This window comes from Palaemon carinicauda, chromosome 1, assembly GCF_036898095.1.
Source record: "Palaemon carinicauda isolate YSFRI2023 chromosome 1, ASM3689809v2, whole genome shotgun sequence".
NCBI lineage: Eukaryota > Metazoa > Arthropoda > Malacostraca > Decapoda > Palaemonidae > Palaemon > Palaemon carinicauda.
In genome coordinates, this window is record NC_090725.1 from 277,946,539 (window position 1) to 277,965,021 (window position 18,483).

Consider the following 18,483-nt stretch of genomic DNA (forward strand, 5'->3'; position numbering starts at 1 on the left):
AACCTATTGATGATAAAATGTTTTTATTTACAGCTCTCCTTCGATAGAAGATTATGAAGATGATCAGAATGTAGGCAGCTGTACCCCTCCTGAAGAGAGTGAACGCAAGCTGAGTGTAGTTTTTAATCCGTAAGATTATTTATGATGTTGCTTTATGTACATCTTCACATTTCTGTCACTTTTTAGTGTTCGGGCAATTTTGCCATATGGAAATAGTTTTCCTTAAAAAATAGGAAGTTCTGTACCTTAGATCATAAAAATTTCCACGTTTTTGAACTACTTTATATCATTGCTAATGTGATGGTGTGTTAGGGAATTAGAAACAAATGAAATAGGGGAATATGTTAGGAATCTATTGTTTTTTCCCTTTAAATGCTTAATTTTCTGTTTTACTCATGTTTAGCTTATGACATGTGAATTTAGAAGAAAAAATATTTTGCCCATTGGGTTTCTTATGCACTAATTTAGAGATGAAACCTTCAAGCTGAGTTTATGCTTAAAAAGATGAGTCTGGGCATTGAATTAATGGGAACTAACAAACTGAATGTTGGCAAAAAAAAAAAAAAAAAATTATAAATTGGATCAAAATTTCTAAGAGGTGTCAGAATAATCATCATGGATAGCAGCTCTCTAAAAAGGGATTATATATGGATTAGATACCCCAGCAGAGATTATTTGATTGGTAAGGACATGATGGGCATCTTTAATTTCAATAGATAGGTGACCAAAATAGAATATGGAGTTTGCTGAAAAGAGAGAGTGAGGCCTAATGCTAAAAAGAGGATGTATTGTAGAAGGAAGGGAAGGGCATAACCTTACTTTATTGCTATGAAATGGGATTAATGTTCATTGTTTGGTTAATATCCAATACGGGTTTAGATAAGACATTATGATTTTATCATAAGAAACCTTGGTAATGAAAATAATTTACCGCAACAAAATAGAGTACAGTGCTGTAGTATATTTCTAAAGCAGATTTAATATTATTAAATATGAGCTATTTCCAAGGCAGGTTTGAACTAGGATATAGTTTCATTGTCAGCGAGAAGATTCTTCAACAAAAGCATTACAGTTAGGCCCCAATGTAAAAATAATGTATTTAAAGTTAGTTTTCAGAATTTTTTCTTCATTAACTTTCTTTCATTGATATAATTTTGTTTTTATACCTATTTACTTGTTTATATTCATAATCTTATTTGATATTTGTTTTACAATTTCAGGAAAGAGGAGATCTTGCTTTTAAATTTATAAACATTAATTTAAAAAGTTTGTTTTGAGCATAGAATTTGACTGTGTGAATTGCATGTGTAGTTGTGTGTGTATATCTGATCAGTTTAATCAGGACTTAATGCTAACTGCTCACTCGGGATGATATTAGTACTTACATCTCGGATACGGGGAAACCATTTTTTGATTAAAGCCGTAAAATCACACATGAATAAACCTGACTTTCAAACATACAGTACTTAGAATATATACTGCTCTTGTGTTTCCAGGGAATCAACTTTCCCTGGTCAAAACACCCCATTAGAAAATGAAAGAATATTCACATAAAATATCCACCAAATAAAACCGCCTCTTTGAACTAGAATTAAAAAAAAAAAAACCTTTCCCCAAGACAATCAAATTTATATTTACCCACTGCAAATTTAACCCTTTCATCTATATGCTCACTCTTTACTGAAGGGCTAATTTCTTTCTCCAAGGCAATCTTCTTGCTGGAAGAAGCCTAAAGGAAGTTCTGTAATCTGAATTGTTATACTTGTTTATCGGGACCACTTCCAGATTCGCAGAACCTTTCCTCCATATCACACTGCTGCCCCTTGCTCGCAGTACATAATCAGAGGGGCTCTACCTCTTCCAATAACAGCAATTAAGTAGTTCAAGTTGATCGTAATGAGCAAATAAAGGCAATATTCTAAATTACATAAAATTAATACACAATTGTCCTATACTTGAATTTGTATCTATTATCACTAATGAGCTGTGAAGCTTGAAACATTTCCCTAATTTTGAGAAGTTTGTCAGATGTTAACAGAGGCAAATTGTGCTACTATATTACGAATCTGACAAAACATAAGTAATTAGGTATACAATATGTATAAATTTCCTAGAAAAGAAGCAAATTAACATCCATAGCTTCCAAATATAATTCATCTCATGAAAATAAGCTTATTTGAAAAATTGAGGTTTTCATGCTAAGGACCTTGTTAACTTTTCTTGAAGTTTAATTTGGAGGTGAAAGTCACATGAAATCATCTTGAATCAACAATTATACTTTTTCCAACAAAATTAAAATGTAGTTGGGAATGTCAATGAAATTTCTATATCATATTAACTTGGAATTAAACCTTATACCCTTCAGTTGAAAAACCAATTATCTTGAACCTGATCAAACCAAGGCTAGTTGCTTTCCGAGATAAAAATCAATTGTGGCTAACTGATGATTTCTCGTACAAGAAATATCACTTTTTAATCGCATTGCAGTTTATAAGAATTCCCATCCCATCAACTCATTCTTTCCAAGTCTTTTATTCACAAATTGATATCTCCCCACTAGAATTCATCACATTGAAAACACGAAGAGCAGGTAAAAATGTCTAAACTATTAATGCCCAGATTCAGCTTTTCAAATTGTTAGAAATTAAAATACGTACTGAATTATAATTGCCAGGCTTATTGAATTAGCCTTGAAGGTCTTTTCTTCCAGTGCCAGAATTTAAAACTGTGACAAAGTTGAGAGGTGCACAAACACGAAAATTACTAGCTCCTATTCATCAAGTAAGATGGTGGACTAAAAATCTCAAGATCACATGTAGTTTATAGAAACATTCTAATACAAGAATAAGTATGAAGTTCCGAAACACACTGAAGGAATTCTAGGCTGATTGGGAAATGGATTAATTCTGAAATTAACTGCATAGAAGATAAAATTCATTCTCTATATTCTACAATTGATTTGGTAATTAGAGAACTAAATATATTTGCAATCCAATGAAGAATGACTTGCAAAGGATGAGATATCAGGTTAAAGACAATAACAAGTAACCCCTAATATAAGTATTTATTATTATATTCAAGAGGAAGTCAAGGAACTAGGCAAATCATCTATTAGTCTGTCCAGATTTTAAAATTTTAAGTTCTGATAAGATTAAGCTAAAAACACAACAGTCCCTTTTCTATTTATAGAAACAAAAACTCCTCTATTAAGCTTTATAACTTGATACAGTACAACCAGGCTGCCTTTTGTAAAGGCTATGTAACACACACAACCCTGAATGACCTAAACCAGCAAACTATTGCTGCCCTACCTGGTAACTACTCACTGCCGCTACCAAATCACTGTTCTAAAAACAGTTGACTAACTGACCCATAGCATACTTCAAAGCAAAAGAAGATTTCCCAAAGATTTACTTTGCCTTGTCAAATCTTTCCTTCTCGACTGTCTGCCATTTTGAGGTCTATTGTAGGGTGGTGAGTTGACAATGTTCTATAGAGAACTTTGCTACTTGATACAGTACTGTATACAATATAAGTACAGTATTACCATTCAGTACTGTATTACAGAAACAAACAAAAAATTAAGAATGAATCAAATTATTGTGTAGGTGGTCATATCAGAAACAGGTATTCTTCATTCTTGATGACAATGTGGTAAGAAATTACTTTTGAATACTTGGTGAAGGGTACCTGGCATGAAGAAGCCTTGAGTAGACTTGTCATCACTACAGTGAAAAAGAGGTTAAAAATCTGCTAGCAAATTAGGTTGGCTATGTTCAACTTTACAGTTTATAGAGTACAGTACTGTACAGGATATAAACATGACCTCACTAGACCTTTTAGAATACTGGGCAATACTCTACCTGTTTTTGTAATTGAGAGGAGGTTTGACCACAGCATCATTATCTTTGATGTAAATTTCTACTGGGATTGTTGGTTGTTGGTTGAGTTGATTCGGTGGCTGACAGGGGAGTTTAACTTCACACACAATGTTTTAAGAGGAGCTGTTTTCTTTACTGCTTCATTTTTTTCATTATATTTTCATATGGAAAGAAAGCTTCATCCATGACATGTATGAACTTAGGGCATGGACAGGCCCAGGCTATAGGCAGTATTTTTCAATGCCTCCAGCAGCTGCAACATCTTCCCCAACATATCGTATGTGATGTCATGTTCCACATCCTCATTGTCTATTACTTCCTCATTTTCAATATTAAACTTACCCGATAATCATGTAGCTGTCAACTCCGTTGCCCGACAGAATTCTATGGAGGGATACGCCAGCTATCACAATACTAGAAGGGGGTGTACTTACCAGCGCCACCTGTGGCCAGGTACTCAAGTACTTCTTGTTGACACCTCCTCAATTATTCCTCTGTCGTGCTTCCGGCAAGACGTTCTGGGATATGCTTATGATCTTCGAGTTTGTTCACGGCTAATTGGTGAAGTATTCTCTCAGATTTCGGCTGTCGCTTTACTTGAAACCTTCTTATATTAGCTAGATAGCTTTTATATAGTCCTGATAACGGTTAACGATCTTTTGCTTGATTTTGGAAACCCCTTTGGCTAACTCTTTGGATTCAAGATGTCTGACATTTCGCAAGCCCCCTCCCATAGACGATGTAGGTCTTGCAATAGGCGTATTCCGAAGGCCTCGGTAGATCCTCACACCGCTTGTTCTGACTGTAGGGACAGGCCCTGTCAGTTAGAAAATCGATGTGAGGAATGCGCCGGACTTTCGGAACTGGAATTTGTCCGTCTTTTAAAATATTCATCTAAGTTAGAGAGAGGTAGAGTTAGGAGGAGTTCTTCTCACTCTTCACTGTTTTCCTCACCTCATGATCCCCTACCTTTTCCTACCCCTGTAGTGGCTACCCCCGAACCTACTGTTTGCCCTCCGCCTGATATGTCTGTTGTTTTGCGTGCTATTCAGGCCTTAGGCGATAAAGTAGAGTCAGTGGTAAGTGACCATAAGTCTCTGATGGCCGAAGTCAAGGAACTTAAGGTCAAGAGTGCAGTGGGTGGAATTAGTGCCAGTGCTGTGATGAGTGCTAGTGTCAGTGCAGTGCCAAGTGCTAGTGTCAGTGCCAGTGTGGTGCGTGAGGATACTTCTGTGCGAGCCAGTCGTCCTCCCAGTCCGGGACCTCTTGCAAGCTCCCAAGCCCAGGGGAGAAGCAATGTCGAAGGGCATAAGGGTTCGGCAGGCCTTGTTAGGCGCACAGAAGTATCCTCGGTGGTTGCGGGCGTGTCTTCCAAAGACCGTCACTCCCACCTGCAGACGATTGAGCCCGTCTTTTTCTCGTCCGCTGATCATCTGTCAGGGAAGAAACGTTGGTCTCAGGTCTCGAGACCACTTAAACGCAGAGTCCAGTCCGCGAGTGCTCAGCCAGGTTGCAGTCATTGGCTCAGCTCTGACTCGCCGCAGTCATCTGTCGACTGCACTCCGCCCAAGAGGAGTAAGGTTCTGCCACAACAGAGCTCGACTGTTAAGGCTTTACCTCAGCCTACTGTAGTTTCTGCCGACCCTAAGTGGACTCTACTACAGTCCATGCAAGCACAGCTTTCGGACTTGATGCGTGAGTGTCGGGCTGAGAGTGTTGCGCCTCCGCCTCCGCCTACACTCCCTCCGCCTGCGCTCGCTCCGCCTGCGCTCGCTCCGCCTGCGCTTGCTCCGCCTGATCGCAGTACCACCTGCCAGGCGTACGATGTTGAGCCACGGTCTGAGTTTGCTGTTCCCAGTGGTGTTCAGCCTCCGCCTTCTTTAAGGCAACCTTTGCTATGGGATCAGGAGGATTATACCTCTCTTCCTCCGCCTCCCCTTGCTGCTCCACCAGTGGTGCAACTCTCGGCTGAGGTACAACAACCTCTCCCGTCCATGAGTCAGTCTCCTCAGCTCTCGCTGCAACGAGCTCAACCATCCACAAGGCAAGCTCCACTACACCTTGGCCTTGCGCCTCAGGAGCCTCAGCTTGCGAGACATTTACCTTGTTCTGCGCAGCCTCAACCTCATCACGCTCCGCTCACACCACAGGAACAGGAACTTGCTACTCCGCTTCCACCAACCGCTCAGCAAGCGCAACCCTTGGGTTCAACCACTCATGCTAGGAGTCAGCCTCCTCCACCCATGCGCCTTCCTTCTGCTTCGTCTGTTATTCAGCCTTTGCAGTCTGAGCCTCAGGTTCTCCCTCAACAGTTACTTGAAGAGGAAACCACTATTATTGTTCCTACTCGTTCTGACTCTGCTGTTCAGCATTCTTGTCCGATATCTTCGCTACACTCTGGTGATGAGGCGTCTGATGATGAGGAGGCACACCTGGATCCCTCGTCAGACGTGGATGAATCTAAGCCTTCTCCACAGTCTATTGACTTTCGTAAGGTCTTGGCTCTGCTTAGGGAGGTTTACCCAGACCACTTTGTCTCTGCTATTCCCCGCTCTCCGCCATCTGAGTTTTCGCTGGGCATACAACAATCTAAGTCCTCCTATACTAAGCTAGTCCTAGCAAGGTCCTCTAAGAGAGCATTAAGGATCTTAGGGGAGTGGCTGCAGACTAAGCAACACCTTGGCAAAACTTCTTTCATGTTCCCGCCGACTAAGCTCACTTCGAAAGCGAGCGTTTGGTATGCCACAGGAGAAGCACCAGGCTTGGGAGTACCTGCCTCTGCCCAGGCTGACTTCTCAAGTCTGGTAGACTCGCCTCGGAGAACTGCAATGAGGCGCTCTAAGGTTTGCTGGACCTTCTCAGACCTTGATCACTTACTGAAAGGACTGTTTAGAGCATTTGAGATGTTCAACTTTCTTGACTGGTGCCTGGGGGCCCTCAGCAAGAAGACCTCTCCTGCGGACAAGGATTCTGCCATGCTATTAATGTCCTGCATGGATAAGGCCATTAGGGATGGATCTGGTGAGCTTGCGTCGATGTTTGTATCAGGGGTTTTGAAGAAAAGGGAACAGCTGTGTACCTTCCTTTCCTCCAGCATTACACCTTGCCAAAGGTCACAACTCCTTTTTGCTCCGCTCTCGAAGTTCCTCTTCCCCGAAGAGCTGGTTAAGGTCTTGTCTGCTGCCCTGATACAAAAGGACACACACGATCTTGTAGCCTCATCGGCTCGTAAGTCTAAGGTTGCTACCTCAGTCCCCAAGACTTATCGCTCTCCAGTGGCTGATACCCCTGCTACGAGGTTCATACCGCCCTTTCGTGGTAGAGCCCCCAGCCGAGGAAGCTCCCGTCCAGACTCTTACAGGAGCAAGTCCAGGAAAGGCTCCAGGACATCTAAAGGAAAAAACTGACTCTCCGCATCTCCAGACAGCAGTAGGAGCCAGACTCAAGATCTTCTGGCGAGCCTGGGAGAAGAGAGGTGCAGACGCCCAGTCTGTCAGTTGGCTGAGGAACGGTTACAGGATTCCATTCTGCCTCAAACCACCTCTGACCACATCGCCCATCAACCTCTCTCCCAACTACAAAGAAGAGGACAAGAGGCTAGCATTGCACCAGGAGGTGTCGCTACTTGTGCAGAAGAAGGCAGTGGTTATAGTCCGGGACCATCAATCCCCGGGCTTCTACAACCATCTCTTTCTTGTGGCCAAGAAGACAGGAGGTTGGAGACCGGTGCTGGACGTCAGCGCGCTCAACGCGTATGTCACCAAGCAGACGTTCACGATGGAGACGACGAAGTCGGTCTTAGCAGCGGTCAGGCAGGAGGACTGGATGGTCTCGTTGGACTTGAAAGATGCCTACTTTCACGTTCCTATTCATCCAGACTCCCAACCTTTCCTGAGATTCGTTTTCGGAAAGGTTGTCTACCAATTCCAAGCCCTGTGTTTTGGCCTAAGCACAGCTCCTATGGTCTTTACTCATCTGATGAGGAATATAGCAAAATTCCTACACTTATCGGACATCAGAGCCTCCCTCTACTTAGACGACTGGCTGTTGAGAGCCTCCACGAGTCGTCGCTGTCTGGAGAATCTCAATTGGACTTTAGACTTAATCAGAGAACTGGGTCTATTAGTCAACATAGAAAAGTCTCAACTCATTCCCTCCCAATCCATTGTGTACCTGGGAATGGAGATTCGGAGTCAGGATTTTCGGGCTTTTCCATCGGCCCCCAGGATAAGCCAAGCCCTAGAGTGCATCATGAGCATGCTGAAGAGGAGCAGTTGCTCGGTGAGACAGTGGATGAGTCTCACAGGGACCCTTTCATCACTGGCCCTGTTCGTCGAGCTAGGGAGACTCCACCTCCGCCCTCTTCAATTCCATCTTGCAGCTCATTGGGACAAGGGTTCGACTCTCGAAGCAGTCTCTATCCCAATCACCCAAGAGATGAAGACCACTCTCCTGTGGTGGAAGCACAACCTCCTTCTCAGGGAGGGTCTATCGTTGGCTATTCAGACCCCCAATCTTCATCTCTTCTCAGATGCATCAGACTCGGGCTGGGGTGCGACCTTGAACGGACGGGAATGCTCGGGAACGTGGAACGAAGAACAGGGATTACTCCACATCAACTGCAAGGAGCTACTAGCAGTTCATTTAGCCCTGTTGAACTTCAAGTCCCTCCTGCTAGGCAAAGTGGTGGAGGTGAACTCAGACAATACCACAGCCTTGGCTTACATCTCCAAGCAAGGAGGGACCCATTCGAGGAGCCTATACGAGATCGCAAGGGACCTCCTCATTTGGTCAAGAGGTCTAAACCTCACTCTGGTCACGAGGTTCATTCAGGGCGATATGAACGTCTCAGCAGATCGCCTAAGCAGAAGGAATCAGGTCATTCCCACGGAATGGACCCTCCACAAGAGTGTGTGCAACAGACTTTGGACCTTGTGGGGTCAACCTACCATAGATCTGTTTGCCACCTCCATAACCAAGAGACTTCCGCTGTACTGTTCCCCTGTTCCAGACCCTGCAGCAGTTCATGTGGATGCTTTTCTACTGAACTGGTCCCATCTCGACCTGTACGCATTCCCACCGTTCAAGATAATAAACAAAGTTCTGCAGAAATTCATCTCGCACGAAGGGACACGGCTGACGCTGGTTGCTCCCCTTTGGCCTGCAAGAGAATGGTTCACAGAGGTACTTCAATGGCTAGTCGACATCCCCAGGACTCTACCTCTAAGAGTGGACCTTCTACGTCAACCTCACGTAGACAGGTTGCACCCAAACCTCCACGCTCTTCGGCTGACTGCCTTCAGACTGTCGAAAGATTCGCTAGAGCTAGAGGCTTTTCGAAGGAGGCAGCCAGTGCGATTGCCAGAGCGAGAAGGGTTTCCACTCGTAGAGTCTACCAGTCTAAGTGGGAGGTCTTCCGAAGCTGGTGTAGAGCCAATTCTATATCCTCTACCAATACCTCTGTGACCCAAATAGCTGACTTCCTTCTACATCTTAGGAATGAGAGATCCCTTTCAGCCCCTACGATTAAAGGGTATAGGAGTATGTTGGCTTCAGTTCTCCGCCACAGAGGTTTGGACCTTTCTTCCAACAAGGACCTTCAAGACATTCTTAAGTCTTTTGAGACGTCTAAAGAGCGTCGTCTATCCACTCCAGGCTGGAACCTAGACGTAGTCTTAAGGTTCCTTATGTCACCTAGGTTCGAACCTCTCCAGTCAGCTTCCTTCAAGGACCTTACCCTCAAGACTCTTTTTCTCGTCTGCCTTGCAACAGCTAAGAGAGTCAGTGAGGTTCATGCCTTCAGCAAGAACATTGGTTTCACGACCGAATCTGCAACATGTTCTTTTCAGCTCGGATTCCTAGCAAAGAACGAACTTCCTTCACGTCCTTGGCCTAGATCGTTTGAAATACCTAGCCTCTCCAACATGGTAGGTAACGAACTAGAGAGAGTTCTTTGCCCTGTCAGAGCTCTCAAATTTTATCTTAAGAGGTCTAAACCTCTTCGAGGACAGTCAGAAGCCTTATGGTGTGCCATCAAGAAACCTTCGAGGCCCATGTCCAAGAATGGGGTTTCATATTATATAAGGCTTCTGATTAGAGAAGCCCACTCTCACTTAAAGGAGGAAGACCTTGCATTGCTGAAGGTAAGGACCCACGAAGTAAGAGCCGTAGCTACTTCGATGGCCTTTAATAAAAACCGTTCTCTGCAGAGCATAATGGATGCAACCTATTGGAGGAGCAAGTCAGTGTTTGCATCATTTTATCTTAAAGATGTCCAGTCTCTTTACGAGAACTGCTACACCCTGGGACCATTCGTAGCAGCGAGTGCAGTAGTAGGTGAGGGCTCAGCCACTACATTCCCTTAATCCCATAACCTTTTTTTAACCTTTCTCTTGAATGCTTTTATTGTTGTTTTTATGGTTGTTACGGTAGGCTAAGAAGCCTTCCGCATCCTTTTGATTTGGCGGGTGGTCTATTCATTCTTGAGAAGCGCCTGGGTTAGAGGTTTTGTAGAGGTCCTTTAGTAGGGGTTGCAACCCCATATACTTTGGCACCTTTGGGTTGATTCAGCCTCCAAGAGGAACGCTGCGCTCAGTAAGGAAGACGAACTTAAAAAAGAGGCAGAGTAACGGTTCAATTCGACTTCCTTACCAGGTACTTATTATTTCATTGTTATTTGAGATAACTGTTATATGAAATATGGGATACTTAGCTATCCTTTAATCTTGTACACTGGTTTTCACCCACCCCCCTGGGTGTGAATCAGCTACATGATTATCGGGTAAGTTTAATATTGAAAAATGTTATTTTTATTAGTAAAATAAATTTTTGAATATACTTACCCGATAATCATGATTTAATCGACCCTCCCTTCCTCCCCATAGAGAACCAGTGGACCGAGGAATAATTGAGGAGGTGTCAACAAGAAGTACTTGAGTACCTGGCCACAGGTGGCGCTGGTAAGTACACCCCCTTCTAGTATTGTGATAGCTGGCGTATCCCTCCATAGAATTCTGTCGGGCAACGGAGTTGACAGCTACATGATTATCGGGTAAGTATATTCAAAAATTTATTTTACTAATAAAAATAACATTTTTCAATATTAATCTTACCCGATGATCATGTAGCTGTCAACTCTGTTGCCCGACAGAAATCTACGGTCGGGATACGCCACCGATCGCTATACAGGTGGGGGTGTACACAACAGCGCCATCTGTGGTCAGGTACTCTAGTACTTCTTGTCAACTCCACCTCAATTTTTCCTCTGTCGTGCCACCGGCTAGACCTACATGGATACGCTGTTGATTCTGGAGTTATTGTTCACGATTTGGTGATGTATTTGCTCTAGAGTTTAGCCTTCGCTATTCAGGAAGCTTTATCATTAGCTTAGCAAGTTTTTGGAATTAATTTGATTTAATTTTGGTGACGAAGAGAGTATGAACTCTCTTTCACTTTTAAATGGCCGACCCTTCCCTTAGACGGAAGTGTTGGTGTCGAAGAGAGTATAGACTCTCTTTCTTAATTTTGCTTAACAAAGTTATAGATTTATTTTATATCTCTCCGCCTTTTATAGGCCTCTTCGGTTAACTTCCTTTTATTATTAACTTATTAAAATTAATTTTTATATTTGTTTATATGCGACCTTTCCTAATAGTAGGCGGTCTTTTCTTGGAACCGAAGTTAATTAACATTGAGCCCGTCATTTCGTTTTTACCTGTTAACATTTTATGCTATTTTAATGTTTTTGAAAGAATTTCTTTGATAGTCTCGTACTGTTTTCAAAGTTGAACTAACGTTTTGTTTTGTGTCTGCAGTTGTTGACGTTCAGAACGTTCAACTTGCGCTCTATCGTTACGATAGAGAGAGAGTATTCACGGTTTCACGTTGCAGTAAGAGTAAACCGATTCTAGCGTTTTGTTCATTCTTTCTTAGCTTAAATGGTTTTTAATTCTAATAAAGGAACTTTTTATTTGGGAAATCTTTCAGTTTTTTTCCTTTAACAATAATACTGTTTTCGCAATTACTAACTTTTAATGAAGGATAGAATTGCGTGTTTCAGGTACAAACCACTTAAAGTTTCGAGTTCAGTGAAATAAGTGCAAACAGAAAATCAAAAGTGATAAAGTGATAAGCGCAAAGTGTTACAGTGTTGCGTTCGAGGGTTCGTCTGTTCGTGCCAGTTGTTCGCCTAGTCTGGGACCTCTTACAAGCTCCCAAGCCCAGGGGAGAAGTAACGTCGAAGGACTTATGGGTTCATCAGGCCTTGATCGACGAACAGACGTTTCCCTCCGTGGTTTCGGGTGTAACCAACTCACGTAGCCAACGTGATCACCCCACCCACACAAAGACGAGAGAGCCCATTTATTCCTCGTCTGCGGAAGAGGTTTCTCGCAGAAACCATGGACCAAATCTTGCAGCTTTTAAGTGCAAGTCGGTCCCTTCCGCGCAAGTCCAACTCCTAGGTGTAGCCATTAGCACTGGGTCAGTTCGGACTTGCTGCAGTACGACAACTGCACACCTCCCAGAGAGGCAAGGTGGTACTGCAACAGGCAGTAACTCCGTCTGTTGCCGCACCAGCTGTTTTAGACCCTCAGTCTCAACGGACAGTAGCTCCGTTTGTTGTTGTCTTTCATAGACCCTAGTGGTCCATGCTGCAGACTATACAGTCTCAGCTTGCTCCTTCATACAGTAGTATCATGCTGGAAGGTTGACAATGTAGCCTGTTAACCTACAACCCGCCGAGGTTGTGCGCTCAGCAGATACTGCGGCTGCCTGCTCCCACCCTCCACCTGTGAGAGCTCCACCTCCGATGCGCAGTCCACCCTGCCAGACGCATGTTCTTGCTGCGCCTCCTGCTTTCATGCGTGAGTTGCCGCATCGGGAGTTGCCGGGTTCCAGCACTATGAGGCAACCTCCTCAACCCATGAGGCAGGAGCCTCATGCTATGCGGCAACCTCCTCTACCCATGAGGCAGGAGCCTCATGCTATGAGGAGCCTCATGCTATGAGGAGCCTCATGCTATGCGGCATCCTCCTCAACCCATGAGGCAGGAGCCTCATGCTATGCGGCAACCTCCTCTACCCATGAGGCAGGAGCCTCATGCTATGCGGCATCCTCCTCAAACCATGAGGCAGGAGCCTCATGCTATGCGGCATCCTCCTCAACCCATGAGGCAGGAGCCTCATGCTATGAGGAGCCTCATGCTATGCGGCATCCTCCTCAACCCATGAGGCAGGAGCCTCATGCTATGAGGAGCCTCATGCTATGCGGCATCCTCCTCAACCCATGAGGCAGGAGCCTCATGCTATGCGGCAACCTCCTCTACCCATGAGGCAGGAGCCTCATGCTATGCGGCATCCTCCTCAACCCATGAGGCAGGAGCCTCATGCTATGCGGCATCCTCCTCAACCCATGAGGCAGGAGCCTCATGCTATGAGGAGCCTCATGCTATGAGGAGCCTCATGCTATGAGGAGCCTCATGCTATGCGGCATCCTCCTCAAACCATGAGGCAGGAGCCTCATGCTATGCGGCAACCTCCTCAACCCATGAGGCAGGAGCCTCATACTATGCGGCATCCTCCTCAACACATGCGGCATGAGCCTCATCCCTTGCAGCATGAGCCTCATCCCATGCAGCATGAGCCTCATACCATGCAGCATGAGCCTCATCCCATGCAGCATGAGCCTCATCCCATGCAGCATAAGCCGCATGCCATGCAACATGCTCTGCATACCTTACAGCATGCTCTACATACAGCATGCTCTGCATACAGCATGCTCTGCATACAGCATGCTCTGCATACCTTACCGCATGCTCCTCAGTCACACATCTTTGGTTGTTGCCAACTCACAAGACTGTCAAGCAGTTTCATAACGTTGCCTTCTGGTCTGCTGCTTTTGCACCAGTGAAACCCTCACTGAGAGAACTTAGCTTTTCTCGGATATGGTTCCTGTAGATGAGAAAGTGCTATTCTCCCTCCTTCTGATATTCCCTTGAGGACTCTGTCATTTGGAGAGGAGCCTTAAGCTGCTTAGCCTCCTATGGACTTTTATTTAAGCATAACATGCTTCCAGGGAGGGTAATGGTTCCGCTTCAGTCGCTAACCCCGTCTGTTGCCACACCTGCTCCCATAGACCTTGAGCTTTGTTGCAAGACATGCAGTCCAAGCTTAGTCCTTTTTAGAGGATTTTTTTGTTTACGGAGTCAGTGTGTCACTGGGAAGACGTTCAACAACCAGTAGAAGTGACTTGTTGTGACGCAGTGCGGCAACCTCAGCAACCCGATAAGGAGTTGTCTGTACGACCCAGACAGTCTAGACAGTTTCGGGTTGTCGCTGTACTTCCTCGCTTCCCCATGGTTGACAGTTCACAGACTGTGCAGCAGTACCATGATCTTGTGTCCGGCTCCGTCAGACGACTGGCTTTTAAGAGCTCCCACAAGTCGTCGCTGTCTGGAGATTCTCAGATGGACTATGGATCTGACCAAGGAACTGGGCCTCCTGGTCAATTTTGAGGAGTCCCAGCTCGTCCCATCCCAGACCATTGTCTACCTGGGTATGGAGCTTCAGAGTCGAGCTTTTCGGGCTTTTCCGTCGGCCCCAAGGATCTACCAAGCCCTAGAATGCATCCAAAGCATGCTGAGAAGGAACCGATGCTCAGTCAGGTAGTGGATGAGTCTAACAGGGACACTTTCATCGCTGGCCCTGTTCATCGAGTTAGGGAGACTCCACCTCCGCCCCCTTCAGTATCATCTAGCTGCTCACTGGATAAAGGACATGACGCTAGAGACGGTCTCAGTTCCTGTTTCCGAAGAGAGGAGGTCTACTCTCACGTGGTGAAAGAACAGCTTTCTTCTCAAGGAAGTCTACCTTTGGCTGTTCAGAAACCCGACCGCCGTCTCTTCTCGGACGCATCAGACACGGGCTGGGGTGCGACTTTGGACGGACAGGAATGCTCGGGAACATGGAATCAGGAGCAAAGGACACTTCACATCAATTGCAAGGAGCTGTTGGCGGTTCTTCTGGCCTTGATAAACTTCAAGTCCCTCCAGCTTAACAAGGTGGTGGAGGTGGACTCTGACAACACCACAGCCTTGGCTTACATCTCCAAGAAGGGAGGGACTCATTCGTGGAAGTTGTTCTAGATCGCAAGGGACCTCCTCATCTGGTCAAAAGATCGAAAGCTCACGCTGGTAACGAGGTTCATTCAGGGCGATATGAATGTCATGGCAGATCGCCTCAGCCGGAAGGGTCAGGTCATCCCCACAGAGTGGACCCTTCACAAGAATGTTTGCAGCATACTTTGGGCCCTGTGGGGTCAGCCAACCATAGATCTGTTCGCTACCTCGATAACCTAGAGGCTCCCGTTGTATTGTTCTCCGATTCCAGACCCAGCAGCAGTTCACGTGGATGCTTTTCTGCTGGATTGGTCCCATCTCGACCTGTATGCATTCCCGCCGTTCAAGATTGTCAACAGGGTACTTCAGAAGTTCGCCTCTCGCAAAGGGACACGGCTGACGTTGGTTGGCTCCGCTCTGGCCCGCGAGAGAATGGTTCATAGAGGTACTGCAATGGCTGGTCGACATTCCCAGGACTCTTCCTCTAGGAGTGGACCTTCTACGTCAACCTCACGTAAAGAAGGTACACCCAAACCTCCACGCTCTTCGTCTGACTGCCTTCAGACTTTCGAAAGACTCTCAAGAGCTAGGGGCTTTTCGAAGGAGGCAGCCAGAGCGATTGCCAGAGCAAGGAGGACATCCACTCTGAGTCTATCAGTCTAAAGGGGAAGTCTTCCGAAGCTGGTACAAGGCCAATGCAGTTTCCTCAACCAGTACCACTGTAACCCAGATTGCTGACTTCCTGTTACATCTAAGGAACGTAAGATCCCTTTCAGCTCCTACGATCAAGGGTTACAGAAGTATGTTGGCAGCGGTTTTCCGCCACAGAGGCTTGGATCTTTCCACCAACAAAGATCTACAGGACCTCCTTAGGTCTTTTGAGACCTCAAAGGAACGTCGGTTGTCCACTCCAGGCTGGAATCTAGACGTGGTCCTAAGGTTCCTTATGTCATCAAGATTTGAACCTCTCCAATCAGCCTCTTTTAAGGACCTCACATTAAAAACTCTTTTCCTCATGTGCTTAACAACAGCTAAAAGAGTAAGTGAGATCCACGCCTTCAGCAGGAACATAGTTTTCACATCTGAAACGGCTACATGTTCCTTGCAGCTCGGTTTTTTGCTAAAACGAGCTTCCTTCACGTCCTTGGCCTAAGTCGTTCGAGATCCCAAGCATGTCCAACTTGGTGGGGAACGAACTGGAGAGAGTACTTTGCCCAGTTAGAGCTCTTAGGTACTATCTAAAAAGGTCATAACCTTTACGAGGACAATCAGAAGCCTTATGGTGTGCTATCAAGAAGCCTTCTCTTCCAAGGTCTAAGAACTCAGTTTCTTACTAATTCAGGCTTCTGATTAGGGAAGCACATTCTCATCTGAAGGAAGAAGACCTTGCTTTGCTGAAGGTAAGGACACATGAAGTGAGAGCTGTGGCTACTTCAGTGGCCTTCAAACAGAACCGTTCTCTGCAGAGTGTTATGGATGCAACCTATTGGAGAAGCAAGTCAGTGTTCGCATCATTCTATCTCAAAGATGTCCAGTCTCTTTACGAGAACTGCTACACCCTGGGACCATTCGTAGCAACGAATGCAGTAGTAGGCGGGGGCTCAGCCACTACATTCCCATAATCCCATAACCTTTTTAACCTTTCTCTTGAATACTTTTTATGGGTTGTACGGTCGGCTAAGAAGCCTTCCACATCCTTGTTGATTTGGCGGGTGGTCAATTCTTTCTTGAGAAGCGCCGAGGTTAAAGGTTGTGATGAGGTCCTTTAGTATGGGTTGCAGCCCTTTATACTTCAGCACCTAAGAGTCGTTCAGCATCCTAAGAGGACCGCTACGCTCAGTAAGGAAGACGTACTTAATAAAGGCAGAGTAATGGTTCAAGTCGTCTTCCTTACCAGGTACTTATTTATTTTATGTTATTTTTGAATAACTAATAAAATAAAATACGGGATACTTAGCTTCTTTGTTAACATGTATGCTGGTCTCCACCCACTACCCTGGGTGTGAATCAGCTACATGATCATCGGGTAAGATTAATATTGAAAAATGTTATTTTCATTAGTAAAATAAATTTTTGAATATACTTACCCGATGATCATGATTTAATTGACCCACCCTTCCTCCCCATAGAGAACCAGTGGACCGAGGAAAAAATTGAGGTGGTGTTGACAAGAAGTACTAGAGTACCTGACCACAGATGGCGCTGTTGTGTACACCCCCACCTGTATAGCGATCGCTGGCGTATCCCGACCGTAGATTTCTGTCGGGCAACAGAGTTGACAGCTACATGATCATCGGGTAAGTATATTCAAAAATTTATTTTACTAATGAAAATAACATCTTGCCGAATGTACCAACTCCTCGAGGTCCTCCTCGGTGAGCTCAGCATCATGTCTTTTAAGCAATTCCAATACTTGCAATCCTCAACCACTTCCTAGAACCAATCGACTGTCACTCTGTGCCAGTGCCACGATCTTCTTCAGTGTCTCATTGAAGGCATTATCAGGACCAAAGCCACTTAAGTCCTTCACACAGTCGGGCGAAATGCATGTAAGATAGGCATTTACTGTCAGTCTGTGGCTCTATGTTCTTGAAAGATTCCTCTCCCACAAAGAGGCAGTGTGCAATAGTGAAACTATTTCAGTATTGCAGAACTTCTAGGTGGGGATCTTCATCCATGATTGATTGGAATGGTCATCACATGTTTGCTGTAATAAGCTTTAAAGTTCTTAATGAACCCATGGTCGATCAGCTGGATAAGTGATATGGTGTTTTGAGGAAAGAACACCTCCTCCATATTTTTATAGAGAATCGACACATTGTGAGTTGTCAAGGGATAGCAGGACTTTGATATTCAGCCCTAGTTGCTGTAAGTACTGCTCAACCTCCTGCAGGAAGCAGAGTTGGAACCAATTGAGGAACAGCTTGCTCGTTGCCATTGCCTACTTATTATGTATACTGCAACAAGTTATTGTTGCTGTGCTGGAGTGACCGTGGGTTTTCCAGCATATAAATACCATGCCAGAGGAGGGGATCAAGGTGCACCTGGGGATTCAAAGTAAAAGAATTATTGTTATCAGGAGGTCCAGGTACAAGGGACCAGGTATAAAAATAATTGGTATTAATGTATAGTATAAATTCTTGCATAGCAAAGGCAAAATCAGGCAGGTTGTAGTTAACATGGTGGGTCTAGAATTTATAGTAGTATTTGCTATTTTAAATAGAGTAAAGATTTAATTGTTCCTATACAAATTTTCCTTTAATAGGAGTATGATTTTAGCTTAGGTGAAACAGCTGTTATACTTTTCAAGTAGTAATAGTTACTGGGAGGGTGGGAGGTAAGTCCTACCCACCCGAAAGTCAGCTCTCCACTCTTTGTTTATTTCAGCCACAAGTTGTATTGACATATTTTTGCTGGCTTCTTTTGTTTGCAGTTTGCAACGATAGAGCTCTTAAGTGATCGCTACAAGGCTCCTGGTCCCCTAAC

General features: G+C 44.8%; 1 protein-coding gene across 1 annotated transcript in view; it reads left to right on the top strand.

The window, feature by feature from the left end:
• The window catches only part of LOC137657022 (Golgi-associated PDZ and coiled-coil motif-containing protein-like), a 90,894-nt gene that overhangs the window by 65,669 nt on the left and 6,742 nt on the right, over positions 1-18,483 (top strand). The window contains exon 12 of the mRNA XM_068391382.1: positions 34-129. Within this exon, the coding sequence (XP_068247483.1) occupies positions 34-129 (96 nt within the window). The remainder of the gene's footprint in view (positions 1-33; positions 130-18,483) is intronic.